The 27,667-nt window shown below is 41.1% G+C and overlaps 1 protein-coding gene across 1 annotated transcript in view; it reads right to left on the reverse strand.

Moving 5' to 3' along the window:
* The window catches only part of LOC145455981 (uncharacterized), a 99,661-nt gene that overhangs the window by 10,351 nt on the left and 61,643 nt on the right, over positions 1–27,667 (reverse strand). The window contains exons 109-150 of the mRNA XM_080334008.1: positions 27,372–27,497; positions 27,156–27,311; positions 25,439–25,639; positions 25,109–25,369; positions 24,351–24,473; positions 23,316–23,498; positions 22,979–23,095; positions 22,412–22,537; positions 22,230–22,352; positions 21,616–21,741; positions 20,513–20,781; positions 19,602–19,754; positions 18,739–18,908; positions 18,543–18,681; positions 18,316–18,479; positions 16,023–16,144; positions 15,861–15,965; positions 14,646–14,768; positions 13,633–13,815; positions 13,289–13,405; positions 12,631–12,756; positions 12,449–12,571; positions 12,043–12,168; positions 11,857–11,976; positions 11,674–11,793; positions 11,491–11,610; positions 11,299–11,424; positions 11,108–11,236; positions 10,446–10,583; positions 9,928–10,077; positions 9,160–9,294; positions 8,020–8,340; positions 7,817–7,954; positions 7,154–7,291; positions 6,964–7,092; positions 6,616–6,744; positions 6,230–6,556; positions 5,068–5,193; positions 4,874–5,008; positions 3,958–4,137; positions 3,763–3,900; positions 2,816–2,995 (exon numbers count right to left, since the gene is read on the reverse strand). Coding sequence (XP_080190134.1) covers positions 2,816–2,995; positions 3,763–3,900; positions 3,958–4,137; positions 4,874–5,008; positions 5,068–5,193; positions 6,230–6,556; positions 6,616–6,744; positions 6,964–7,092; positions 7,154–7,291; positions 7,817–7,954; positions 8,020–8,340; positions 9,160–9,294; positions 9,928–10,077; positions 10,446–10,583; positions 11,108–11,236; positions 11,299–11,424; positions 11,491–11,610; positions 11,674–11,793; positions 11,857–11,976; positions 12,043–12,168; positions 12,449–12,571; positions 12,631–12,756; positions 13,289–13,405; positions 13,633–13,815; positions 14,646–14,768; positions 15,861–15,965; positions 16,023–16,144; positions 18,316–18,479; positions 18,543–18,681; positions 18,739–18,908; positions 19,602–19,754; positions 20,513–20,781; positions 21,616–21,741; positions 22,230–22,352; positions 22,412–22,537; positions 22,979–23,095; positions 23,316–23,498; positions 24,351–24,473; positions 25,109–25,369; positions 25,439–25,639; positions 27,156–27,311; positions 27,372–27,497 — 6,441 coding nt within the window. The remainder of the gene's footprint in view (positions 1–2,815; positions 2,996–3,762; positions 3,901–3,957; positions 4,138–4,873; positions 5,009–5,067; positions 5,194–6,229; positions 6,557–6,615; positions 6,745–6,963; positions 7,093–7,153; positions 7,292–7,816; positions 7,955–8,019; positions 8,341–9,159; positions 9,295–9,927; positions 10,078–10,445; positions 10,584–11,107; positions 11,237–11,298; positions 11,425–11,490; positions 11,611–11,673; positions 11,794–11,856; positions 11,977–12,042; positions 12,169–12,448; positions 12,572–12,630; positions 12,757–13,288; positions 13,406–13,632; positions 13,816–14,645; positions 14,769–15,860; positions 15,966–16,022; positions 16,145–18,315; positions 18,480–18,542; positions 18,682–18,738; positions 18,909–19,601; positions 19,755–20,512; positions 20,782–21,615; positions 21,742–22,229; positions 22,353–22,411; positions 22,538–22,978; positions 23,096–23,315; positions 23,499–24,350; positions 24,474–25,108; positions 25,370–25,438; positions 25,640–27,155; positions 27,312–27,371; positions 27,498–27,667) is intronic.

Raw genomic sequence — 27,667 nt, forward strand, 5'->3', positions numbered from 1 at the left:
AGAGGTTCGTAACCATGTTGCCAGCGTCCGCCTGGGGATGATTTGGAATTCAAAGGCGGCGGAAACACTCGGGGGGCGATATGGGAGGTGCTGGGACGTTATGGGGTGCCGAAGAAAATTGGCGTAACAGTACAGATGGTGTAGTACAGTGGTTCTTAACCTTTTTTCTTCCAGCGCCCCCTTTCAAAAATTATCGTGCTCCAGCGCCCCCCAACTTCATATTGTAAGGAATGTAATAAAGACAATGAGTAAGAGGGAGGACCGTAATAGCACTTCGTCAACCCCCCTAAAAACGATTGCCTTGCGCACCCATAGCGTGATAAACTGAACCTCTGAGATCTTCGCCCCCACGAACCCCATATCGTGATTTTGATGGTCAGCAAAGTTTGTGTGGCCTGGTCGCCCTAGGTACCAAAATTTTCTATAATGCATGAATGGAAAGGTGGTAATTACATATATAACTCGCTATAAACTTTTTATCCTCTCAGCCCACGTAATCAGATTTACCAGTAGCACTGAGTGAGCTGTTGTATAGGAAAATAAAGGGCACGTAATTAATAATTAAACATATTCGGGCGTGCCCGCAGGTACAATTATTCGTTACCAGGGCCGTAACAGCACTTCGTCAGCCCCCCTCCAAACAAAAAACGTTGGTCCAGGGCCCCCATAGGGTGATAAACCAAACTTCCGGGGGACTTCACTCCCAGACCTCCATTAGGCTGTCCGCTATTGGCTGATAGCCTATTAGGTATCTACATTGGGTGTCCATTTACTGAGGCAGCTATGCTCGCCTAGTCGCACGAAGCGCGAAAAATCTCACTAATTATTGATTAAATTGGTCAATATCATCGGGAATTGCATGTAAATTAGGATCAATTTTTATCCTCTCTCTGCTCATGTAAACACATTTACCGGTAGAGCTGAGTGAGGTGCAATGTTCCCTCTGAGCTGCGCACGTGCGCAGTGCTGACGCGGTCTCTGCGCACAGGAAATCTACGTTGCGCACAACAAATCCGAAGTTATTACCTGTTTTTAGTCGTTACGCACTGTTGTCCAAGGGTCAGCGCAGTGAGTTGTTGAGTGTGCGCAGACGCATCAAAACTTAAAGCGAACATTGTGAGGTTTCTTGAAAACTGTAGGGCCCGTTACTAATAATTAAACATATTCGGGCGGGCGAGCCCGTTGGTATGACTTCGTTGCATGATGTTATTTCGTTACCCCCTGTCTGCAATATCAAAAAATATAGTATCGCTCAACGGGCATATCGCCCAACAGGAATATCCCTGTCGCCCAATCGTATACTAAACTAAAAGACGCACCAATTTCAGATTGGTATTTCCTCACTGACATATAATTTTTCCCTGCCAGATGGAATTCGTCTTCTGGGGTTCAGATTGCCAAGACAGGAACATTCGGTGTCAGTCATTTAGGCGCCCATGGACAATTAAACCTAGATGTATTTTGAACGCTATATGTAACGAAGTTTTCGGTGTTAATTTGCCCTGAATATTCATTAGGGATAAGTCCTATCACCACATCATCTACTGCGAAGCCATTTTTCTCCAGCGCCCCCCATACCGCCCCCCTGAGCCCAGCGCCCCCCATATCGCCCCCTGAGCGCTTCTGCCCCCCTTCAAAGTCGCCAGCGCCCCCTGGGGGGCGCTGTGGGCAAGGTTAAGAACCACTGGTGTAGTAGTAGTCATAGGGATATACAAAGTTCTATATATCTTTGAGATCTCGTTGCAACATTCATTCATTCCAAACAAAATTCAACAAGTATGAAAAAGAGTCATGTATTTAGTGTTGCCACGAATGCGGTGGTTTCTATATTTCATCTATAATGTGGTTTTACGCAAAATCTAAATGTTTTGAACTAGGTATTATATATTGCAACACACATTGTGTCCCGAAATCACTTTTGAGAGTGCCATTTGAGCCATTTGTACAGTAGACATGATTTGAAGCTTTCTGATCAGAATTATTAACTAAATATCCTTGTTTTCGAGAGCTACAAAATATTACATCACCGAATCGGGGTGCGAACATTAGGCCCAAAGCCGATAGGTATGAGCCCGTACCCAACAGTTGTTATAAGAACCTTGATTTGATCCCGTAGATAATGAATACAATTATTAGCTCGTTAATTAGTCGAATGGTCATCGGACGCGATTCAAGTGCGAAATATTTCCAATAGTCCAATAGACCGGACTTGGAACTCGACCAATCTTATTTGGTACCGTCCTTAAAATAAGGGGGGGGACAAACCATGAAAATTTCCGAAAGGGTGCGCTGGGAGAAAAAGGGGTTGTTAAGTAGCACCGGTCTAAAATCATAAGCACTGCGGTAGCGAAAGTAAGCTAAACCTATCTTGGTTTTCTGGTCATATTATGTTCTTACATATATGAAAGAAGAGATTACGCCAAAAATGTGGGGATGACTTCGGCAGTGGTAGTCGAAGTAATGATCATCGGTACTGAAGTATAAGTATAAGTAGCGCTTTCCGAATCAGTAAAAAGTGAGTATTCTAAGCCTAGTCTGGCCGGAAAACTGAAGCTGTTGAGTAGAAGTAGAAGAAGTGTAAAATCATTACCACTTGAATACTAATCTAAACCTTACACTTCTTTATCTACTTGTTTTACGTTCGTTTCTCTGGGTATTTTGCCTTCCCACTTCCTACTTTCTGACTTGATGGAGTAGTTCGAGTAAGCAAAACCTACTTGAGCACTTCAAAAAAGCAGAACAATTTCGTTACTGGTACATCAGAATACTCCAAACATATTTTGCGATATTGAGTTCGCTTACGAACTGTACTCACGTTCGCATGACGGCGGTTGTCCGTCCCACGTCCCGTCCTCTTGGCAGGTGAGAAGCTGACTTCCAGTCATCACAAATCCGTGATCGCACTGATACGACACTACGTTGCCCGCGATAAACACGGCCTGCGTCGTCAAAAGTCGTCCGTTTTGTATATCCGCTGGCCGCAAACAACCGGTAACTGCGATATAGAGATCAGATCGATTAGTTTTGTTGAGGAAGTAGTCGTAGTGTCAACTCTGGCTGTGTCACGCATTTCAAATGTCTTGATAAGTCGGGAGCCACGGGATTTCAACAACCGTATAACACAAGGTGAATTTCAGCACGACACGATTACTTACGCCCTATACTTGAGTTCAGTGGTACTTATAAATATATTGCAATTTATATCTCAATTGCTAAATACACTGCGTTAGACCCTTGTGCAATAATTAGCGAAATAAAACATCAAATTTCACATTGATTTAGACATTCGGGACGTATTAGCCGTAATGTAGAGTTAATGGTATACTTTGGACATAGGGCCTACCCACCATCACAATGCTGCAAGCGTTGTATCAATCTATTTATAATTAGCCTACAACTCCAACTCAAGACCAGTTACATGTGAAAGCTAACAGTTTTAAAATCAAATTATCAAATTTTGACAGTAATTTTTATAGATTTTTGAACATTCACCGTTTCACATAATTTGTTCTAAAATTTTTCAAGATTTAAAAATTTCTCACCTCTCTTAGAATATGTCACTTTAAGGAAGCCAATGAGCTCATATCAAACATTCTGACTAATCAACTATTTGAATACAATATAGCATTGTGCGCCCAACGACTTATCAACCGAGACCATGATATACAAAGTTATTTCGACGAAAATTAGACAGTTTTCAGACTTGAATTGAATCGAAATTGATCGACTAGCGAGTATATGACAAGAATGAGCTGATCTTACGTTCACAACTGTATCCATCGCCTGCATACCCAGCCTTGCATACGCATTCAGGTCCGGACTCCTTATCGACACATTCCGCTTCATTGTGACATCCTAGTTCGTTGATTCCGAAACATCTGTCTGAACCGCTGTCTGAAGCTGCAAGAGATCATTTGTGACAAGCAGCCTTGGCTGCATTTTAAAATCGTAACCAACCTTCGCAAGTCGGTTCGTCACCACTCCAAATGCCGTTGGCCATACAAGATCTTTGCTGGCTGCCGACTAGCCTAAATCCGGCGTCGCAAGCGTACGAGACGACTTGATTGAGCATATATAAACCCTCGGTGTTGACGACGCGACCGCGTTCGATGTCTTTCGGCCGTTGACAAGTTTGTGCTGGAAATTCAGAGATTTTGGTTGACATAAATTCTTAAACAATAAACTTTAAACCTATATAAATCAGGTAGTACAGAAGAATACAGTCTCACTGACAATCCTACGGAATATAGACAAAGAACTTCTGCACTGTTCAGTAAGAATTACCAATAAATTAACTACAATCAAGAAGATCGATACCGAGAGATATACAGTGATGAAGTTATCATGCTGTCCAATGGTGATGTTATAAATACGCTGACTTCATCTTGTTCGAAATCCGTAACAAAAAGCCTTGTTGCACAAGCTTTTCGACCGTGCCGAAACAAAAAAATCTTCCCTGCAACGCGAGTAGGGACGGTATTCTTGCAGAAATGGTCGACAACAAAGTAATTCTACATTTTTGGAATATTGAAGATGATGATGAAGTATATGTCACCTTCCGCATTCGACTGAAGTGGTTTTGTCTCAACTAATATACTTTTTTTATACATTTTGCCCTTGACATTTTTGAAGTAAAGTATTAGAGTATTACGACCACTGACTATACTTTCGAAAATTTTACATGATTGTAGTGTGAATAGATGTTAGTTGCGAAGATACATCTAGCAATTTCTTGAGTAGCCACCTCTCACCAATTGCTAAAATTACTTCAACTTCTACTACTTTAGTAGCAGCGCCGACTACTATGACCACCTATGCATACTTAGGGATGTTAGGCACAACTCCAACAAAATACAAGAATGATGCAACTCACGAGTACATTGCAATCCATTTCCTACATAGCCATTTCTACAAACACACTCTGCTTGTCCGCCGATCATCTGGCAGTCAGCGTGCTGAGAGCATTGCTGCCCGTACCTCAGACTGCAAGGTTCTCTTTCCATTACGCCTGAAATAGTTTCTCAATAAGACAACATTCCATTATTGCAACCTAGCAAACGATCGTACTTTGACATCTCAATCCATCTCCGATGAAACCGGCACTGCACATACATTGGTAACCAGATTCGGTCGATTGGCATTGTGCATTGTTACCGCATGGCCTGCGGTAACGCATGTAGCATTCGTCGGTGGCTGTAAGGTAGATTTAAATGGCTTGCCATTGCATTTTAACTGATGCTGTTATAAGGTGAAACTACTTACTTGTTACACTTTTAATATTAAATAGTATATTCATATTGAAATGAACCCAAATATTTTCGGCTGACACTCGTCAGGGGTAATCGTCAGCAACTAGTAGAGAATTGGAAAGAACATTGTATATCAACAATCGTATCACAAAATATGACGTCACCAGCATGAAATTTCGAATGAGAGAGCGTTCAATGTACTATTTTTAGGTGATACACGAACTCCTTTTGTTGACAGAGTTTTGGTTGGTGTATTTTGATAAAAGTTGATTCCAAGGCACACAAATGGAATTGTGAACGGCCTCGACCTACGATTCGAAATCGGTCGTCTCGATAATTATTCGCACAAATCGGATTATCCAACAGATGTTTGCCGATGGCAGAATTAATGGCCTTTGATCGATCAGCATCAATCTTAAGTGGATGAGTTAAGGGTGAAAAAATTGTGAAATAGAGTAGAAAATAGTTTGGGGTATGTTTGGATCACCGTTGTTGGTGAAATAGCCCTTGTATCATGGGAACTGAATTTGTTTCAAATATTTCACCTATATTTGCCGTCATTTGATTTCGCGTTGGTCGCTAATTGCACTTTGCAATTTCAGAAGTAGAAACCTCCAATTAACTGCTACAAGTATGCGAGGCCCTCGACCAGATTTACTCTCCGAAGCTACACACTTGAGTAAATTGCAAATTTTACTTGTACTCAAGTAGAAACTTACGATATTACTTCCACTACTTCTCGAGCACCAACACCAACTTTGGTCATCTCTGACAGTTTGTCGGAGATTATATTCATCATTGGGTCCATCGATACATATTGACCAATGACACCGAGATAACCACGTATTGTTAGTAGCTCAATTTTTTCGCAAGGCTACAGACCGTGAAATGTTATCAAGAGCCACTTCCCCTTACTTCGGCAAGAAACTAATGACCAAGACCGTAAATTATCCACAGTAAAAATGTCCCAAAATTATCACCTTGGCAGTTGAATCCGTCTCCGGTATATCCCGAATTGCAAATGCATTTGTAGTTTCCGCCGCTGTCCAGCGAACATTGCGCGTTCATGTCACACGGTTGATTGAAAGCTACAGCGCATTCGTCGTCGACTTGTACGCCATCGCCCTTCATGCAGCTCGGCGCCATACCGTCAAATTGCCTGTTCTCCATACACGTTCTGGTGGGTATGCCCACGACTGTGTAGCCGCTCTGGCACACGTATGTGATCACATCTCCGACCGAGTATTTTCCTTTGGACGGGCTCACGGTGCCTTGATTGATGTCAGACGGCCGTTGGCAGAAAATCTCTGTAATTTTGAAAGATATTTGACGCCACGTCAAGGTGAAGCAGTAGGTGGGTGCTGACCATCGCATGAGTCCATGCCGTTTCCTTCATAGCCGTTTCTACATACGCACATGTATCCCTGATCGGTGTTTCGGCAAATTGCGTTCTGGTGACAGGCGTTTCCCAATTGTTTGTAGCATTGGCTCCGTTCTGAAAATCAAGAATTCAAATGTAAGTTTCAGATCACATTGTTTCTCCTTTTATTCATCGAGTAAGAAACTGGAGGGATGGCGTTAGTGATCAATCGAGATTGGAATGCCATGTTACATCTTTCGAAAATTCCAGTATCAGGCTGATTCAGACAGTCGACCATTACAAAATACGGATATAGGCTACATCATCTTGGCTCTTAGATGTATTTCCTCTTACCTCTACACAAGTAACCATTTCCTTCATATCCATCGCGGCATCGGCAGCTGTACATGTTATCACCGTCATCCACACAGCCGGCGTGTACGTGACATTCGATGCCGAACCTTCTGAAGCATTCGCTGTTGGCTGAACACAGTAAGAAGAGGTTGTACTAGTCGATTTCATGTGATATACGGCGCAAAAATACCTTGGCATTCGAAACCGTTTCCGCTGTATCCGTTTTGGCAGACGCACTCATAGGCGCCGTGCACACCCAATTGGCAGCGGCCATTTTGATGACACCGTCTGCCAAACAGTCTCTCGCAGTTGTCTCGTCCAGTGCCCGCTGTCAAGAGAGTTTATTTCACTGTTTATTGGCCCAAATAATTCACTTTTATATGACTAGGCAGATAGAACGTGTTCTCCACACACACTGGCTTTGGTTCGATTTATTATCATCAATTTCATCAATTCAAAACACGGATATCTGAGTTATGCTGAAAGCAACCCGAATCGTACACGTTTCACTGTAAATGCATACAAAATTTAGGACCTTTCATATCATTATTCATCTGATTTTCAGCCTAAATATAAGCACAAGTACAAATACATGTTGAGTTCAGAAAGGAATTTGAAATGTCGATGAGTACATCGGAACTTTACAGCATCAAATCCTAGATTGCCAACTTGATACAACCAACGTGCAACTGTAAATCAGCACTGGAAAAGGAATATTAGAGACTCTCATGCAAACTAAAATTTGATATCCCTATTGCGACTATCCACAATAGAAAAAAAATTAGAAATAATAAACACAAAAAGAAACCCTTGAAAATAATAAGAAAATACAAAATTCTGAACGGCACCCTACCTACGCAATACAACCCATTCCCAACGTATCCAGCTCGACAAACACAAGTGGCCTGTCCATCACTATCCGTCCTACAATCAGCATTTGCGTGACACTGTCTACCATATCTCCTATGGCAACTGTCCACTGGATTTCCATCTGCGGTACAAGAAAAGCGGTGATGCAAGATTCAAAATCGAGAGGCAGCTTCAGCTTGGTCGTACCGGCACAGTAAAAGCCATTTCCGTAGAATCCACCCCAGCATCGGCATTCCGGCTGGCCATCCATTCCGGTGACGCAAGTCGCGTATCTGTTACAGAATCTACCGAATCGGGAATAACAAGGGAATCGGTCTCGTTGACTGGTAGGTTGGGTAGGAGCTGGAGTTGGAGTAGTCGGTCTATCGTCGACTTGACAATTGAATCCATTTCCCCAATACCCGGCGCTGCAAGCGCATCTCGACATACCGTCTTTTAGCATGCAAGTCGCGTACTGACCGCATCGCCTGCCGTGATATCTGTGACATTCGTTGTCCCACCTTCCAGCTGAAATGATAGAATGAACGGCTGGTTACTGGTGCATTTTAAAGACAGACAGTATTTATTGAACATGAATCGCAATTAAAATACAATACATTTTGCAGCTATACGATCCTTGGGGGCTGCTGTGATCAACTGCATCAGTGGAGTACGAAAGCCAAGCCATAATAACTTGAAAACAAAGTGAAAATGGTTATTTAACGGTATCTATTTTGGGTAATTATGATTAACACATTGAATAAAATCAGTATCGTAAGATACATAGGAAATGAAACATAGATATTGGTCACGACGTTTTGGGTATAATATAGATTAAAGCCTGTGCAGTACCTCGGAAATGTGGTATGACATGATTCACGAAATATTGAGAGGAAGTAATTCGTATTTATATATGTGTGTTATACACGTGAAATATTCATTCATTCGACATTACGTTTGGGAACGATTCAATAAATTTACAAGTGGTGGAGACAAAAACACAGATGATCCTGGGTACGTGTGTACAAGGCAGGATCTGTGGTACGTCAGCCAACAAAGCCGTTCACAGTCGTTGGACGCTGGTCTGTCGAAGGAAGATTACGGAGCGAATTTTCACAAGTAACCTTCTGGAGTCAGATTACACAAGTTTAACAGCAACAAGACATTCGCCCTGCGTTATAGTTATAGGCCGAACAGTGGGAAGAAACTTGGAACATCAATGAGATGAGATGCAGTAATTTACAAAATGACGCAAAGTGATTACAAGTAAAAGAAATAAACAGGAGAGAAATAGATTTAGCGAGTTCTCAATTCACAACTAAAAAAGGGAAATAGTACGATATGTACCTGCGCAGAAGAATCCATTTCCGAAATAGCCGGTGTTGCATCGGCATTGGTACTGGCTGTCTGCGCCTTGCACGCAGGAGGCTTGGGCGGAACAGGCTCTGCCAAAGCGTCGTTGACAGTTGTTTTGAGGATTACCTGTAACGACGAGATTTTTAAAATAGCAGCCCTCACTTTATTTTTTGGGTGACTAAATTTGAATTTGCATATTTTTCGATTATCGTATTTTGATTGATGAAGCGCTAGTGAATGAGAAATTGGAACAGCAGAACACCAGTTTGCACGTAGCCACCTATAACGGAATAATCCCGGTGATGTTCGATGAAGTAATAGCTCTGTTTTGTGAGAACATATTCCCGACATTGGTATCGGTCGAATTGAGATAATATTTCATGAAGCTGCATATCTGGCATGAGATATATAAGGAAGAGATATGTTGTTAATACTCTGGCATATGTGTGAAATATAAATGCATCGTTCTGACACATTCGGGTTCAATAAACATACAAACAATAAAATCAGTGTGTCTGTGTCAACGATACACTATCGTGATAAATCGTGCTAACTAGGCCATTTAAATACATGAAGCCCGCTCCTTCGTGAAAGAAGACACAGTAGTGTACACTAGCAACCTTTTCGAGATAGATCACAAAAGATAAGGCACCCATTCCTCTGCGCTATACCACCCATGACGAATCAAAATCCAGGGTCTGTCAGGCATATGATTCAACGCACAACCGAAATCATATTAGAACGTGTCATTCAACTCACGCATGCAATAGAAGCCGTTTCCGGAGTATCCTTGACGACACCTGCACACCCGTTTTCCAGATGTATCCATTACGCAATCGGCGGAATTCGCACAATACTGGCCGAATTGATACCAGCAGAATATTCTCTGACCAATAGACGGCAAGACGTCTAAAAACGGCGGAAAGAAGACTGAATCAGCAGTTCTTGTTAGTTTCAACGCGACACGTACCACAATATTCAAAAACACATTTCTAAAAATTGGAGTTTATCAAGTCACAATGTCACAATTTTGAATTACAAGTTCGTTTTAAAAATATATAGAATACCAAAATCCGCAGTGATCGCCGTTTAATCTCACAGCCAATAAAGGTATTAAATCCCTGAAAAACCGAACATGACAGGTTAGCAGCGTCTGCGATATGTCCATTTGAATAATAACTGTCATAGGAGTTATCGACAGAAGGATTAGATGAGGCTGCTTTGTGAAAAATATCTGCTACACGTGAACATTGTCTTATCATATTTCCCTTTCTCACCTGCTCTGCATTCGAAACCGTTTCCGGAGAATCCGCTAACGCAAGCGCACTTCGCTTGGCTACCGGTACCCATGCACTGGGCATTTCTGCTGCAACGTCGTCCGTTATATCTATGACAATCATTGTCCCACATACCACCTGTAACAGTGACAGATTATAAGATGTGTGCAATTTTGGTAACGCTATGGGATTGAAGCGCAGCAAGTATTTCTATTATATATTATCTATCTAATCATTTTGTCGCGGAAAGAGCTCGAATGGTATCAGAATTTTGAAACGATACCTAAATACTATAGTTTCGTCCTTATCAAAATGACCATGTCATATAAAATTCAATATTTACGCTACCACATCAGCTGAGGAAGAAATTAGCATTTCCAGTCCTACAGGCACACATTGTACTTTAGGATACACAACTTTTCAGCATTCCCACCAACAAATGTACTTCATAGGTAAGTCAACAGTACTGAAGACCCTCGCACTTAGAACACTGGTAGGGATGATGTCCTTCGACAGGATGAACCAGACAGGGCTGGAGTTTGCCAATTCCTTTATTTCCGATAGATATCGGTCAGACTCAAGTCACTCTATATTAGGCATTATATTAGTAATCAAAGTAGTTAAGTACATCTGGCTAATTTGAGAAAAATCAAGAGTCTTACTGGCACAATAGAATCCATTTCCGAAGAACCCGGCGTTACATCTGCACACTGGTCTGCCGTCATCATCTACGCAAGTAGCATCAGTGGAGCACGGTCTTTCGTACGCTGATTCGCATCTCCTGGCATCGCCTGACAATGCAAAACACGACGCTCAAGCAACGATACCCGCAACAGATCTGATGTGAACATACCTCTGAAAGCACAAGTCATTCCATAATATCCAGGTGTGCAGTCGCATGTGTAACTCATTCCGCTGCCTCTTCTGCACACGCCACCATTCACGCACGGACTTGAATCGCAGGGATTTTCGGCTGCAGCTACATTGATATGTTATGATTAGCAAATGGGTTTAATAGCAGAATTGGCTGTACATCAATACATACGTGGTACTCCACAATTCATTCCAGAGTAACCTCCCACACAATTGCAACTGTATTGCATTCCTGTTCCCCGTATGCACATACCACCATTCCTGCATGGGTTTTGTCCACAGGGATTGGCAGCTAAATTGTCAAGTTACGATTGAAAACATGATTTAAAGATAGAATTGGTGTTGGAATACTGACGTGGCATATCACAATTCATTCCAGAGTAACCTCCCACACAATTGCACCTGTATTCCATTCCTGTTCCCCGTACGCACATACCACCATTCCTGCATGGGTTTTGTTCACAGGGATTGGCAGCTAAATTGTTAAGTTACGATTGAAAACATGATTTAAAGACAGCATTGGTATTGGAATACTGACGTGGTATATCACAATTCATTCCAGAGTAACCTCCAACACAATTGCACCTATATTGCATTCCCGTGCCCCGTACGCACATGCCACCATTCCTGCATGGGTTTCGTTCACAGGGATTGGCAGCTAAAAAGTGAAGTTGTGAGTAAAAACATGATATATTGACAGAATTGGTGCAGTTTGAATACTGACGTGGCATATCACAAATCCTTCCATAGTAACCTCCCACACATTCGCACCGGATTGCACCAACTGCACTCGTACCTCTAACACACTTGCCATCATTCATACATGGGTTCGGTTCACAAGGGTCTTTTTCTACAAATTCAATAGCTCGGCTATTTTATCTCATGAAAGACATGCATCAAAACCGCAATGAAAAAGTTGACGCGATCAAGCAATTGTGATTTAGTACCATGTGCTGAGATTGCTGTATCAGTCCCTGACTTAGCGAGATATTATAACACAGCTAAGAAAAATGTGAAACGGGGCACATCACTTATTACTGCATGGTCACCATGCTCTTATCAATGAGACAATAATATGTGAAAATTTCAAATAAATTTTTGTGGGTTGCCAATACCAGTATCAAGTTCACCTTTAACATCACAAATAGCTCCTGAGTATCCGTCCGCACATGTGCACGTGTACATCATACCCGCACCTGGCTCACAAACACCGCCGTTCATACATGGGTTTTTATCGCAAGGATGCTCCCGTGCTATGATAGTACAGAGGCAATAGTAACTCAGAATAGTCTACTGTTTGTAAGTCGCTCACCAGCTACTCTCATGGCACAGTCCTTTCCGATGTAACCTTCTGTACATTCGCAAGTGTACATCATACCAGCACCACGCTTGCACATACCTCTGTTCTTACACGGATTTGGTGCGCACGGATTTATAGCTGCAAAACAAGTCGATATTACTCAAACTTGGAGCATTGAAGTCGTGTATCCATTGCGGAATCAATTCTCAATGATGTTAGATGAATAGCATTTCACTCTTGACTTAGAATGTTAAAGACAACCATGCATCTTGATGTGTATAAAGTGGTGACCGTCTCGTTGATACAAACTATATAAAAATAGATGTCTCGGAATATGACCCAGGCAGTTAAAATCCAACGCAATATAACATGAAATGCTATACTGAAACTACGAGTTCATACTATGCCAAATACTTTGGGCGCATACATCTATTGTGAAGCCTGTGTCGTGATCTCCAAATGCTTTCAAATGAAGTGAGTTTAAAATCGCAATTAAAAGTTTATACCGAACAATATCCAAGTCAAAGTACCGGTAGCTGTTCCATTTGAGATATTTTGCTATTTCGCTGTTGTTTTAGCAAGAGTTAGATTAAAAAATGCTTAGTTCCTACTCCAACGAGAAACCTATGATTTTGATTAATATTTAAAATGTTAGGTTAGCAATACTCACCATTTCCACAATTGGGCCCCATATACCCTGCGGCACATTCGCATTTGTAACCTCTGGCAGAGTCGTCATTGACGCATTTTCCGGAATTTCTGCATGGACGCGTCAAACAGTGATTGGCTGTAACAAGAAATCGGCGACCGTAAATTCAGTCAAACCAATCTATATAGAGAGACGTAATTCTACAAGCACCAGTCTTGTTGAAGCATTTATAACTCAAGATACCCTTGCGACGTCCGAAATTTGGATTTTACGCGTTTTGAAACATAACCACGGGCCATCGCATTGATAAATTACCAAAACTACGTCCCAGGTAACCTAAACACTTTACAATCTCGCATGCTCACTTGGACAACTGGAGATCGCCACACATGTTTTATCAGTGGCGCTCCTTTCCACGTAGCCTGGTTGACATACACAATATTCCCTCGTGTTGCACGATTGAATACATCCTCGGAATAAATCGAAGCAATTCCGTGGGCAGTTGCTGGCACACCCGTCGTATACCCGGTTGACACCACATGAAGGCGCTGTCAATTTGAGATGATGATGACTGTTTAGTTCAGCTCAGTTCAATTATCTGTTACATCATAATATATATATATATAAATCAGGGCTGCAAAGACTCGAGTCGCGATTTTTTGGTGACTCAAATTGGCTCGAGTCATTTTCTTAGAAATGAAAAAGTCACACGACTCGAGATTGGGTCTACCAAGACACGCATTTCATTGTAATTTCGAAGAATATTAAAGGGATCAGACTATTATTCTTTCACCTATCAGTACTGGTATTTGAAAATGCTACTAGAAACTGTTAACGGTGAGGAAAATTAGTACATTATGAAAGCGAAGCATTCAATATCACCGAGCAGAGTTGTAAAATGTGGGTTTCACATGACATTATCTCGGAACTGGACAGTCAACACAATGACTCGGACTAGGACTCGAGTCAACACAGTATGACCTGGATTCGACACTATACTCTGTGACTTGGACTAGGACTTGGCTCGGAGGTGAATTGAAAATGACTCGACTTGACTCGAGTCAAAACTATAAAAGTGAGATTGACTTGTGACTCGTAACCTAGTGACTCGGTTACAACTCTGATATAAATAATAATATTAAAATAGTATACGGCATAAATATATTGCATAGAAATAAAAACTTGACTTTATTTCTAAAATTTCAAAAGATTACTTTAATCTCGACGATACGGGGCAGGTTGCTTCCCGAATTATGTGTGTTTTCAACTGTTTTACTTGGAAATAAAGATGCTATTATTATTTTGAAAAACTTTAAAAAAATGTTAGAAATATATCAAATATTACTTTTATAGGATATTGAGCTGACTATTGACCGACCTATTTCGCAGTTCATTCCACTGTATCCGATTCTGCATCGGCATCGATATCCTTTGACTGAATCGTCAGCGGAACAGGTTCCGCGGTTTTGGCAAGGATTCGGTCGGCATGGATTGGCAGGCACTGGAAAAAGATATTTGATCACAATATGCAAGAAGATTTATTTCAGCTTCCGGTTTTCACACTACTCTTCCTGCGACCATTACATCGCCTCCTGATAAGGCGCACAAAGATGGGTCGTTTGCAATAAGTTTCGATGTTAACAGTATACTTATCAATTCACAAAGTACAAAATTCCTCTACGTCACCTCTACTTTTGAGTACACCAAACATACATCATAGATATCGTCAATAACACGTAGATTGACAGGATTCAGCATATTGGTTGTTGTTACAAGTTGAGCTGATTAGCTGGGGAGGCGATGACTGCATAGTAGGGCTGTTCAAAAATAACTTTTTTTCCCGGATTCCAGCCATTCACTGATAGGTTACCCTAAAAAACGCTACACACCAAATTTGGTTCGATTCTAACAAGTATAGGACTCCGCAGATCCAATTAAAATTTTTAATTTATTACGGAAAATTGAAAAAAAAAATTGTTGAGCTGTCTTCAAAGACGTTGCAAAACAAATTTAAGTGAATTCCGACCAGTAGAAGCGGAGTTATGTGAGTTTTTCGTTGATAAATCGCGGATTATCCACTGATCAAGGATAATCCGAGGATTATCATCGAAAAACTCACATAACTCCGCTGCTACTGGTCGGAATTCACTTAAATTTGTTTTGCAACGTCTTTGAAGACAGCTCAACAATTTCATGGGGTTGGCAGAAAAATTTGGAAAATTTGTTTTTTCAATTTTCCATAATAAATTAAAAGTTTTAATTGGATCTGCGGAGTCCTATACTTGTTAGAATCGAACCAAATTTGGTGTGCAGCGTTCTTTAGGGTAACCTGACAATTTAATCAGTGAATGGCTGGAATCCGGGAAAAAAAGTTATTTTTGAACAGCCTCACTGCATAGTTAAATTTGTCACACTTAAGCATATCCAATCAATAAAAGACTTGGACAGAAGAAAGATGACATCAAATAGAGTGAGCAAACATCAACAAAAAAACTATTTTTGATTTTATTTTCATGGAATTGAGGACAAAGCTGGGTGGTAATCATATAGTTGAGTATGCGTAATAAAAGCCAGAAAAACACTACAATTTTACCTATGCAATCTCGGCCTTGACGGACGTATCCCTCTTTGCACACGCAATTCAGTTGGTTTCGACCCTCACAGATGCAAACGGACTTGTCGAAGTTCAAGATAGCACCTTGAATAGAACATATTACAAATATCTTGAGGTGTAATTATTAACAACAACACATACCCCTTTCGTAGTAGCTGCCGTCCGAGACGCAACCACACTCTGCCAATTTGACACATTTTGCTCCGTCTCTCACGTATCCTGCGTCACAGACGCAGGCCTCAATGGTACCAGTCGAATCGCATCTGCCACAGACAATGTTTATTAGCTAAGCAGAATCTACTGCTTACAATCAGGGTTGGACAGAGTGATTTGAGTACTAAAATCAGCATTGACTATCTATCAATTGTAACGATTGAAGTCGATTATTTCAATTAACTAATACATACGCTCTTGACACTGAGAGGTTTTTGACATTAACCAACATAGTCTCAACAATGTCTTGCCGCCGTGTGAGCTTAGAAACCTCTATTGGTCATATCATTTCTGTGATGACCCCGCAACATGGTAACAAAGAGCAATGGAATGAGCGTGATCGTGGTCATGAAGCAAAAAATTATGTTACTTGTGGTCGCGATAAGGTACTCATTTGGATAAAAGGGAAGGTAATCGAGAATCATAATCATGAGTAAGTAGTGCACGTAGCAAAAACCTACTTGAGTACTTCATAAAGTAGAAGTCAGTGTTGGGATGACTCGAGTCAGACTCGAGTCACTTTTTCGTATGACTTGACTTGACTCGAGTCATTTTGCTAAAATGACTTGACTTGACTCGGCGTATCAGAAATGTGGATTGACTCGTGACTCGGAACAAAATTCACGAGTCAATTTCAAGTCATCAAGTAATCGGTGTCGATAAAAATCACTGTATCTTGCATATGTTCGGATTGTTCGCGCAACGCTGGTGTAACCCGTGAGAGCGACCAATCATTCAATGATCGTGCGTTTTACTGAGCCTCTATTGTTCCCTCACAAATGTATTGATCGCAAACGAAGTGATCGAAGCTTACAGCCTACGTTGTCGTAAACTATGGTATAGTATAGTAATTTAATAGCAAAATGTCTATTTCTATTCTGTATTCTTAACTTAACCAAACCTCTTGTTTTATTGAAATTGAATTCGATAATAGTTTATATAGTCCTCAACCATTGGCGCAGACTCGAATTGTATCATATCAATTTGCAAAAGGGTAATATATTGCGTCGTATCAATTCTTTTCTCTATATTTTGACTGGTAACTATAAACTGAGGCTGTGCAATTACTTACGTAGTTTATTATTAGTTCTACTTATATGTGAGCGATACAGCGCCTCACTTCCGTGTATATTTAACTGTATATTCGTGCATCGGTTCAAAATCAATGACCACTCAATCTGTATTTCAGACAGCTAGCAAAATACAATGACGTAATCACGCCTCATACCTCGAAAAGGCAATTTGACTTGAATTATGACTTGACTCGTGACTTGACTTGACTTGACTCGAGTCACCTCCAAAAATCGAGTGACTTGACTTGACTCGAGTCACCTTCGAAAATCGATTGACTTGACTTGACTCGAGTCAAAATGTGCAATGACTCGAAATGACTCGTGACTCGAAGGTAGTGACTTGATCCCAACACTGGTAGAAGTACTTCATTAATGGGTCACTCCGGCTGTTTCGACTCTCGAATCCGAATCCAATATTTATTGCAATGATTTGAGTCAAGTAGTAAGAAACTATATGAAAATACACTTCAAGTCTACGCCCCCATGCCCTTTCAACCAAGAGTTATACTAACAACGCGAAGGTAGCCTTGAAACAGCAAACGGCCGTATCAAAGCACCCCACGCATGTAGTACAATGCTACACACATTATTGAAAATGACATAAAGCGCAATGACTTGGGTATAGTCAGCAAAACACTAAGCATTCTTTATGTCGGGTAGAGCTTGAATTGGTTTCTTAATGGTTGCATGAAAATCACAAATTTAAACTTCCCACGACATCCGTATTCTTATGTCGTCGTAATGAATGACACTTGAAGACTCGACTCGAAGTCTAATACTCGATTTGGATTCAAATTTCTCAGGTACTCCCTCTTGCCCAGCTCTACTGACCACCTCTAGTTGGCCTTCAAGATTACCGGATCACGACCTGACCTATTGACCGTACCTTCTGTGACATGTCAACCCATTTTGTGTCGCTTGCTTTTCTATAATATCTTTTTTTACTTTTCATTCAGTGTGCATGCCTCCTCTTTACATCGCCTAGGCCAAGGTGGGTGTCTGATTTCAAAGATTGTTCCAAGTCGTTTCGACATCTCCTTATCTTTTCATTGTATCGCAATTTTTGTGGTGTATTAAACTGATATAAATTGCTAATAAACTGAACTGAGCTCTGTGCCTCACCCTGCAAGATAAAATAAACTACTCACTCGACTTCAGCATTTGGATTCAAACACGAATTCTGGCACGGGCTGGCACATCCCGAGTAGGCGCTGTTGCTTGGGCACTTGAAGGCAGGTCTCTGCGCCTTTTCTCTCCAATCGCACAAGTCGATGGCGTTGTCTTTACAGTCCGAGACGTACGCTTCAAATGCCTAACAAATAAAAGGATTGAAGACGGTGCCTTATGTACGACGCAAACTTCAACTCCCTCTCACCCGTATAACTTCAAACTCTCCGACGGCACAAGCGTCAACAATGCAAGATTGTATGTAACCGGTGTTGTCCACGATAGATTGACAATCCGCAAACGGTCCGCCCGGGAGTAAGAGCATTCCACAGTTTTCGTCACTTGCCCTACATCGCAATGTCATTCTCGATAAACATTCCGATACAGGACAACGTTCGGCTTACCATTTCTTTCTGTCCTCTTCCGAGCAGACGACAGGAGGAGGAAGCTCTTTGTCGCAGTCGCCATCTTGGTAGCTGACAGCTACGTCGCCGAAGTCATCGGCCATGACGCCATTTTTCATCAGCAAGTCATTGTCTTTGTCGCCATCGTAATTGCCGCAAAATCCGCGGACCTGATCGATTGCATGTTTATGTAGATCAGAGGTTCTTAAACTGGAGTCCATGGACCCATTGGGGTAGACGAACTAATTTTAGCAGTCCATAAAAAAGGCCAACCCAACTATATACTATATAAACTATAAAGTTATTTTGTATAATTTTTGGAGCTCACAATGGGTTAAAACGACCACACGGACGATCTGAACGCTAATAGCCGCATTCCAACTGGTAATGAGGTTGTGATGAGAGCTGAGAGAAAGTGATGACCTTTTTTGTAGTAGGCAGCATTGTAAATTTCATGGATACGCTACTCAGAATATTTGGGTGTCTTTAATTTTTTATCTCCGTCGACGGAAACCCTGCTTATGCTCTTCAAAATATTCTGTCGGACTAGATCGCAATAGGTGGCTGAGGTAACCCCCCAAAATAAATTAGGGGACCGCGGTAAAAGAAGTTCAAGAATCTCGATGTAGATTATGCTAATTAATACTGTGTGACTAGGATACAGAGCTTGAGTCACAGGATTATTTTAATCTCAGCATCCTTACAACAATAGCTGTTTAGATATGTATTGAACTCTCTCCAATATGCCCTTTTTATGTTATGGCACAAGATTCAGGTCACCTAACAAGAGCAATACGAAAGATACTTCCGACAATGATAGAATTAATTCCGAGTGAATGGAGATGAGCGTCTCAAATTCCAACCTGTCTCTTGTATTGCTCTGGCATTCTGACGGTCATTCTGTTGCCGTTGTAGGTCACGCAGACATCATGCGCGGTCGTAACCAAAGCGTAGCTTCCACGAGTCTCGATTTTGTACGACGGTGTATCAGCCTCTGTCACCACGTTTCCGTTAACCTGAAATCGCCGTATAGCATGACGATGCGTCCAAGTCATTACAGACAAACCTCGGAATACGACGGAAACGTTACAAGACTTTATTGACTACAAAATGTATCCTGGTAAAATAGATATGACACATTTTGCTGATTTATGAGCATTCGTTACATTTACAGAAGCATTTTTATCATACCGTGTATAAAGAAAAATTGTGATGGGGGAAATCCATTGAGTCAAGCCCCCAATTATAGGAAAGGCTCTTGGGGAAAACACTTCAGCACAAGCACAAGACTTTGAATAGTCTCTTTCAATCAAACGTTCGCCTTGACCTAGAACAGTGGTTCTCAAACTTTTTTAGACATGCCCCCCTTTATGATAGTGAAAAGATTTCGCACCCTCCTTATCGTCATATCACAAAATGCAACCAGAATGCTAGCAATCCCAACGGATAGTTTGATGGCATGGAAGGTTATGACTGAGAGAATTGTCAAATATGAAATTCGAACTATAAACAAAGCAATAACGAAGAGTGAGAGGTGAATCGCGCGAAGCGCTAAAAAAAGAGATGCACACTCAATGGAAAGTAACAAAATATAACATAAAAAGGATCAGCAATGACAATGAAGTGGCGTGTGCTGGTAGGCGAAATCGATATGTTGGATCGCAGTAATCTGAAGTGCAGACTCTAAACATCAGCCTTAGCAACATGGGTGTAATGTCAAGAAGGACATATCTCATTGTCTTAGTGCACAATATCGAAATATCATCTTTCTTACCGTGACCACGCCTTCCTTTTTGATCACAATGACTGTGTTGCCACCGTCAAGATAAAGTGTGACTTCTTTGACATACGAGACTGCGGTTCTGTTGAATCGTACTTCGTTCTCCGCGACGATACGGAACCATCTATCGCTGTTGGACGGAATACCGACGGATTCCGATGCGACGTATTTGCATTTACCCATGAAAGTGTGCCATCCGCTCTTGTCGAATGTCTTGTAATGCGGGTCTCCCCAGGCAATGCACACAGCGCGCCTTGTACGTGCTGTAGAAATTTCAATAGTGTAATAATGCGGATGACAGTAAAAGTCAAATCTAAAAACCAGTGATTTCGGTCCATGGGTGAAGGCAAAATGAAACTCCAAAAGAAGTTTGAGTGATGACTAATGCATAGCAAATGCATCAGGACGTAGGATAGCAGCAAATATAATACATTGTGCCGACAAGATAGCGTAATGGTGAAGCGTCTGGCTTCTTGATCGGTAGGTCGTGGGTTCGATCCCCGGCCGGCTCAGACCAAAGACCTTATTAGTAACACTGGTATCCATGACTTCCCTGCTTGGTGCTCATGCATTACTGGGATAGCATGGAGGGGTGGTGCAAGACTTAGAAAGCCGTCAAAGGCTATATCTGCATCTTCCTTGTCCAGCGGCATATGCACATCATGCACTCATGGTATGCATATGCAATGCACAGATCGTGTGTATGTGCATCATGAGTCGGTGTATATGCCGCAAAAACGTCAAGGACAAAAATATACTAAGTCCTTTCCATTGTGAGGCAAAAATCTCTACTGGTTCTTGCATACTATGACTCATAGACATCAATTACATCTAACCACTAAATTATTCTACTTTACTAAAAGTTGACTATATATTTCATGCTATAACCTTCTATGATGTTGTACCAATTCCATGACTAAGGCCTTTGAACGTACCATTATTTAGAATACACGACTGAAGCAAGTATAGTTAAACACACAATTACACCTACACAGGGCTGAAAGGCGAATGATTAAGGACTATTCTCCTAATAATAGTAAGATTATTACTTGACCCACATGTAAAAGAATTGCGCTTTTTAAAATCGATCCACTCACTTCTCTTTGTACAGGTCTTTCCTGAGAATCCGCTCTTACACTTGCACCTATATGGCTCATCCGAGTCCATTACACTTTCGCAGGTTCCGCCATTTTTGCATGGATTCGGTCTGCAATTGTCCTTGTCTACAGATTGAGAAAGAGATTGTCCATTCGTGAGGCATGACAAACATGGCAATTAGCCGTACGCAATTCCCAAAAGTTGTTAGACATTATATCAATAGACTCCAGCTGAATTACAACAAGATTTGACCAGAAAGAACTCCACTTTTAGCATTTGGAAAAGCATAGACCATCAAACATCTGTTTCCAATGGCTTTTGTAAATATACTGTCTTTCATGACTTTCGAAATGGCTCATACCGTAACGAAAAAGTTGACGCGATCAAGCAATTGTGATTTGGTACCATGTACCGATACTGCTGTATCAGTCCCTGACTTAACCCTTTGCTGGAGATATTATAGCTCAGTTGCGCAATTAGTGACACATGGCACAGTTGCACACAGCACTTCGAGTGAAAAATCAATCCTGATCACCATGCTCATATCAATGAAACAATCCATGGTAATTCCAAATAAATTTTTGCGGGTTGTCAATACCAGTATAAAGTTCACCTTTAAGATCACACATAGCTCCTGAGTATCCGTCTGCACATGTGCACGTGTACATCATACCCGCACCTGGCTCACAAACACCGCCGTTCATACATGGGTTTTTATCGCAAGGAAGTTCCCGTGCTATGATAGTACAGAGGCAATAGTAACTCAGAATAGTCTATTGTTTGTAAGTCGCTCACCAGCTGCCCGCATGGCACAGTCCTCACCGATGAAACCTTCTGTACATTCGCAAGTGTACATCATACCAGCACCGCGCTTGCACATACCTCCGTTCTTACATGGATTTGGTGCGCACGGATTTATAGCTGCAAAACAAGTCGATATTACTCAAACTTGGAACATTGAAGTTGTGCATCCATTGTGAATTCAATTCTCAATCCTTTTTTGCTGAAGAGCATTTCACTCTTGTCTTGGAACGATAGAGACAAGCACCCACCTTAATGTGTATCAATTGGTGATCGTTTCATTGATACAAACTATATAAAAATAGATGTCTCAGAGTATGACTCAGGCTCTTAAAATCCAATGCAATATAACAGGAAATGTCATACTGAAACTAGGAGTTCATACTATGCCAATACTCTGGGCGCATGAATCTATTGTGAAACCTGTTTTGTGATCTCGAAATGCAGTCGAATCTGGTGAGTTTAAAATCGCAATTCAAAGTTTACAATATTGCTATTGCTAGTTCGAGAGAAACCTTTGATTATGGTTAATGTTCAAAATATTAGTTTAGCGACACTTACGATTTCCGCAATTTGGTCCCATATACCCTGCGGCGCATTCGCATTTGTAACCTCTGGCAGAGTCGTCGTTGACGCATTTTCCGGAATTTCTGCATGGACGCGTGAGACAGTGATTGGCTGCAATAAAAAATCGACCACCGTAAATTCAGTCAAACTAATCTATATCATATATAAAGACGTAATTTTACAAGCACCAGTCTTGTTGAAGAATCCAATACACAAGATACCGAAATTCAGATATCACGCATTTTTTAATGTCACAACGGGCCATCGCATCAATAAATTACTGAAACTACATCCCAGGTACCCTAAACACTTCACAACCGCGCATGCTCACTTGGACATCTGGGGATGGCCACACATGTTTTATCAGTGGCGCTCCTTTCCACGTAGCCTGGCCGACAGACACAATATTCCCTCGTGTTGCACGATTGAATACATTCTCGGAATAAATTGAAGCAATTCCGTGGGCAGTTGCTGGCACACCCGTCGTATACCCGGTTGACACCACATGAGGGCGCTGTCAATTTGAGATGAGGATGACTGTTTAGTTCAGATCAGTTTAATTATCTGTGATATCATAATATATATATATATAAATCGGGGTTGCGAAGACTCGAGTCACGATATTTTGGTGACTCAAATTGACTCGAGTCATTTTCTTAAAAATGAAAAAGTCATACGACTTGAGATTGGGTCTACCAAGACACGTATTTCATTGTAATTTCGAAGTATATTAAAGGTATCAGACTATAATTATTTCGTTTATCAGTACTGGTATTTGAAAATGCTACTATAAACTGTTAAAGGTGAGGAAAATTAGTATATTATGAAAGCGAAGCATTCGATATCACCGAGCAGAGTTGTAAAATGTGGGTTTCACATGACATTATCTCGGAACTGGACAGTCGACAAAATGACTTGGACTAGGACTCGAGTCAAAACAGTATGACCTAGACTCCACACTATACTCCGTGACTTGGACTCGGACTTGACTCGGTGGTGAATTGAAAATGACTCGACTTGACTCGAGTCAAAACTATAAAAGTGAGATTAACTTGTGACTCGAAACCTTGTGACTTGGTTACAACCCTGATATAAATAATAATATTAAAATAGTATATGGCATAAATATATTGCATAGAAATAAAAATTTGACTTTATTTCTAAAATTTCAAAAGATTACTTTAATCTCGACGATACGGGGCAGGTTGCTTCCCGAATTATGTGTGTTTTCAGCTGTTTTGCTTGGAATAAAGATGCTATTATTATTTTGAAAAAATAATAAAAAAATGTTTTAAATATATCAAATATTACTTTTATAGGAGATTAAACTGGCTGATCGCTCATACGCAACGTCAACTCTACCGACCTATTTGGCAGTTCATTCCACTGTATCCGATTCTGCATCTGCATCGATATCCTTTGACTGAATCGTCAGCAGAACAGGTTCCGCGGTTTCGGCAAGGATTCGGTCGGCATGGATTGGCAGGCACTGGAAAAAACATATTTAATCACAATTCACAATATGCAAGAACATAATTTTTAAGCTTCTGATCTTCACACTACTCTTCCTGCGACCGTTACATCGCCTCCTGATAAGACGCACAAAGATGGGTCGTTTGCAATAAGTTACGATGTTAACAGTATGCTTATCAATTGACAAAGTGCAAAATTCCTCTACGTCACCTCTACTTTTGAGGACTTAATACACCAAACATACATCATAGATATCGTCAATGACACGTAGATTGACAGGATTCAGCATATTGGTTGTAGTAACAAGTTGAGCTGATTAGTAGGGGAGGCGATGACTGCATAGTTAAATTTGTCACACTTAAGCATATCCAATCAATAAAAGACTTGGGCAGATGAAAGATGACATCAAATAGAGCAAGCAAATATGAACAAAAAAAGGACTTTTGAGTTTTTTATTTCATTTTCTGGGAGAGTCTCCTGCCTTAAATAAGCATGAAGATGTCCCATCAGCCAGAGGTGTAAAATAATTATATTTTACCATTTATTGATAATATTTTCACGTGCATGATACACAAGCAGACCCTTTCGGAATAATGTTTTAATGTATTTAAAATTAATTTGATTTAAAAAATGGCCACAAATTTCACTCACCGGGCTTGGGTGTTACTGGTGCTTTTGGTGTCGTCGGTACTGGATCGCAGTCTAAATTTTCGACTCCTATAACGTAAACTGTGCCTGCAATCAACTCGCCGGTCATTTTGTCAGCGCAGTAGCACTCTCTATCTAATTTGCATTGCTTCAGCTCGTAATTGCCGTCAGAGTCGCAGCCCATGATTCTAGCCCTGTCTGGATCCTCCGTCCTCATTATCTGACGCACTTGACCGCAGCTACCGTCGGGCCACACTCGTTGATCTGCGAGAAAGTGACTCAATCAGGATTGAGTTCTACGCAATTTAGATAAAAATACGGCCGTGTCCCAACCTCCTCTGTCACAGTTGAGATTGAAGGCGAATCTAGACATTCTTGTGTCGTCGATTTCTTCACCGGTGACAGCATCGACGCACCAGCATTGGTTCAGGAAACCGTAGCATTGCCTGCGTTTGTACGTTCCGTCGGCGTTGCACTCGTAAATCATGGCGTCCATCAATCCGACTTTTCCCGCGTTTCGTTTTTGACAGTCTCCTGAAAATGCAAACCCGATAAAATTTTACACTTGTAAACAAGAGATTCATAATTTGTCATGAAACACAGAGGAGAGTGTTAATAATCATGCAAGTAATAAAAAGAAAATATATTTCATTTGAAAAACTGACATTAGATGGTATTCACAGGGAGAACAGACATAACTAAAGTCAAAGGTCAGTAACAAACCATTCCTACTTCTTTCGAGTACTCAAGTAGGTTTTGCCCACTTGCACTACTTACTCTAGTGCAGTGGTTCCCAACCGGGATGGAATTTTGAAATTTTTAGGGGGGAATCTGGCTTAATTTTTTTAGGGGAAATCTGGCTTTGGCATTGTATCGGAAGATACACTGGGTTCACAAGGTTTTTAGATTTTTAGGGTATAGAATTGTTAAGTAGAAATTAGTTCTTTACAGTTGTATGTTTCTTTGGCGGATTTCAAGCTACGTGTATTTTTAAATGCCTTCCCTAGATGTTACACCCCCTGATAAAGTGAGGCTCACGAGACGATTCCGTTGGGTCCGCGACAGCCTTTCGACCAAATTGCTACTATGCAGGAAAACGTCAAGCCGAATTCAGCACAAGGCCGCTGGTGAAATTGTTTAACTTTTTAAGCCAACATATGAGCTAACGTGAAGAACATACCGTACCAAATTCATCGATTCAACTCAAGTCCATAGCAAGCGGACTTGGTGATTTATTTTTCGTCAGCGGCTACCCGACCGGTCAAAAACAGGTCAAATTTGACTGTACTTTACCAAAGTTTAGTGCGGTCCACATTCGCCATAATTCGGACATATCTGAATATGTTTAGCTCAGTCAACAAGTGGTTGCACGTTAAAAATCACATTTTTTTAGTTACAGGCAACTTTTTCACAGGGGGGGAATTTTAGCTCAAATATCGGCCAAGGGGGGCACGAGACGAAAAAGGTTGGGAACCACTGCTCTAGTGGTTATGACTTAACGTAACAGTTCTCAATTTAAGGCAAAACTAGGCTTAAAAACTTACTTTTACTGACTTGAAAATTGATACTTCTACTTGTGCTTGATTCGAAATTTACAACGTTACTTCGACTTTTACTTTGTGACCAACAATGACTACTTTGACCAGCTCCACTGGAGTGACCCGTACATATTTGGATGTAAGAATCAATTTCTTTCCTCAGATAAGTAGGAAAATAAAACGAACACAGAAATGAACACAAAACCAAGTCGATATAGGAGAACAAAAGTAAAATGAAGTGAAAAGGTCAATGGTGCAAATGTCTGTTAATCGGCGATTTCGCAACATATTCTGACGGCACAAATTATGTACTCTTGAAAAACTCTTCATGGTTTCTCGCCATTCCGCTACAAGCCAGCACCTTACATGAATAGGAAGTTCAACGTTGACAGCAACCGACAAAGTTTTATGCCAAGCCTACAGCGATGTGACTACCAAAATCGCAAAATTTTTGACAGTGTACTCCGAAACATAGTTTCATATCATACAGAATCACAGGAAAACAGAAATACCTTTTGGCACAGGAGACAGAGTTGGAAGTACAGCCATCACTGTACAGTCCATTCCGGAGTAACCTGCCTTACAGTCGCAGATGTAAATCATATCGTCCACACGTCCGCAAACACCCCCGTTCCTACATGGGTTTGGATTACAAGGATTTTCTGGTGCTATGATAGTACAGAGGCAATATTAACTCAGGCTAGTCTACTGTTTGTGCAGCCACTCACCCAGACTCCTCATGGCACAGTTCATTCCTGAGTAACCTCCCCTACATTCGCAAGTGTACATCATACCTGCACCGCGCTTGCACATACCTCCGTTACTACACGGATTTGGTGCGCACGGATCTTTAGCTGCAAAACAATTGGGTTTACTCAAACTCGGAGCGTCAACGTCAAGCATCCATAGCGGATTTGGAGAGGAATGACTCATATGTATAAAGTAATGACTTGATACAAACTATATAAAAATGGATGACTCAGAACATGACCCAGACCCTTAATATCTAACGCAATGTAGTGAG

This window comes from Botryllus schlosseri, chromosome 14 (assembly GCF_051294905.1).
Source record: "Botryllus schlosseri isolate E-star chromosome 14, Bs_hap1, whole genome shotgun sequence".
NCBI lineage: Eukaryota > Metazoa > Chordata > Ascidiacea > Stolidobranchia > Styelidae > Botryllus > Botryllus schlosseri.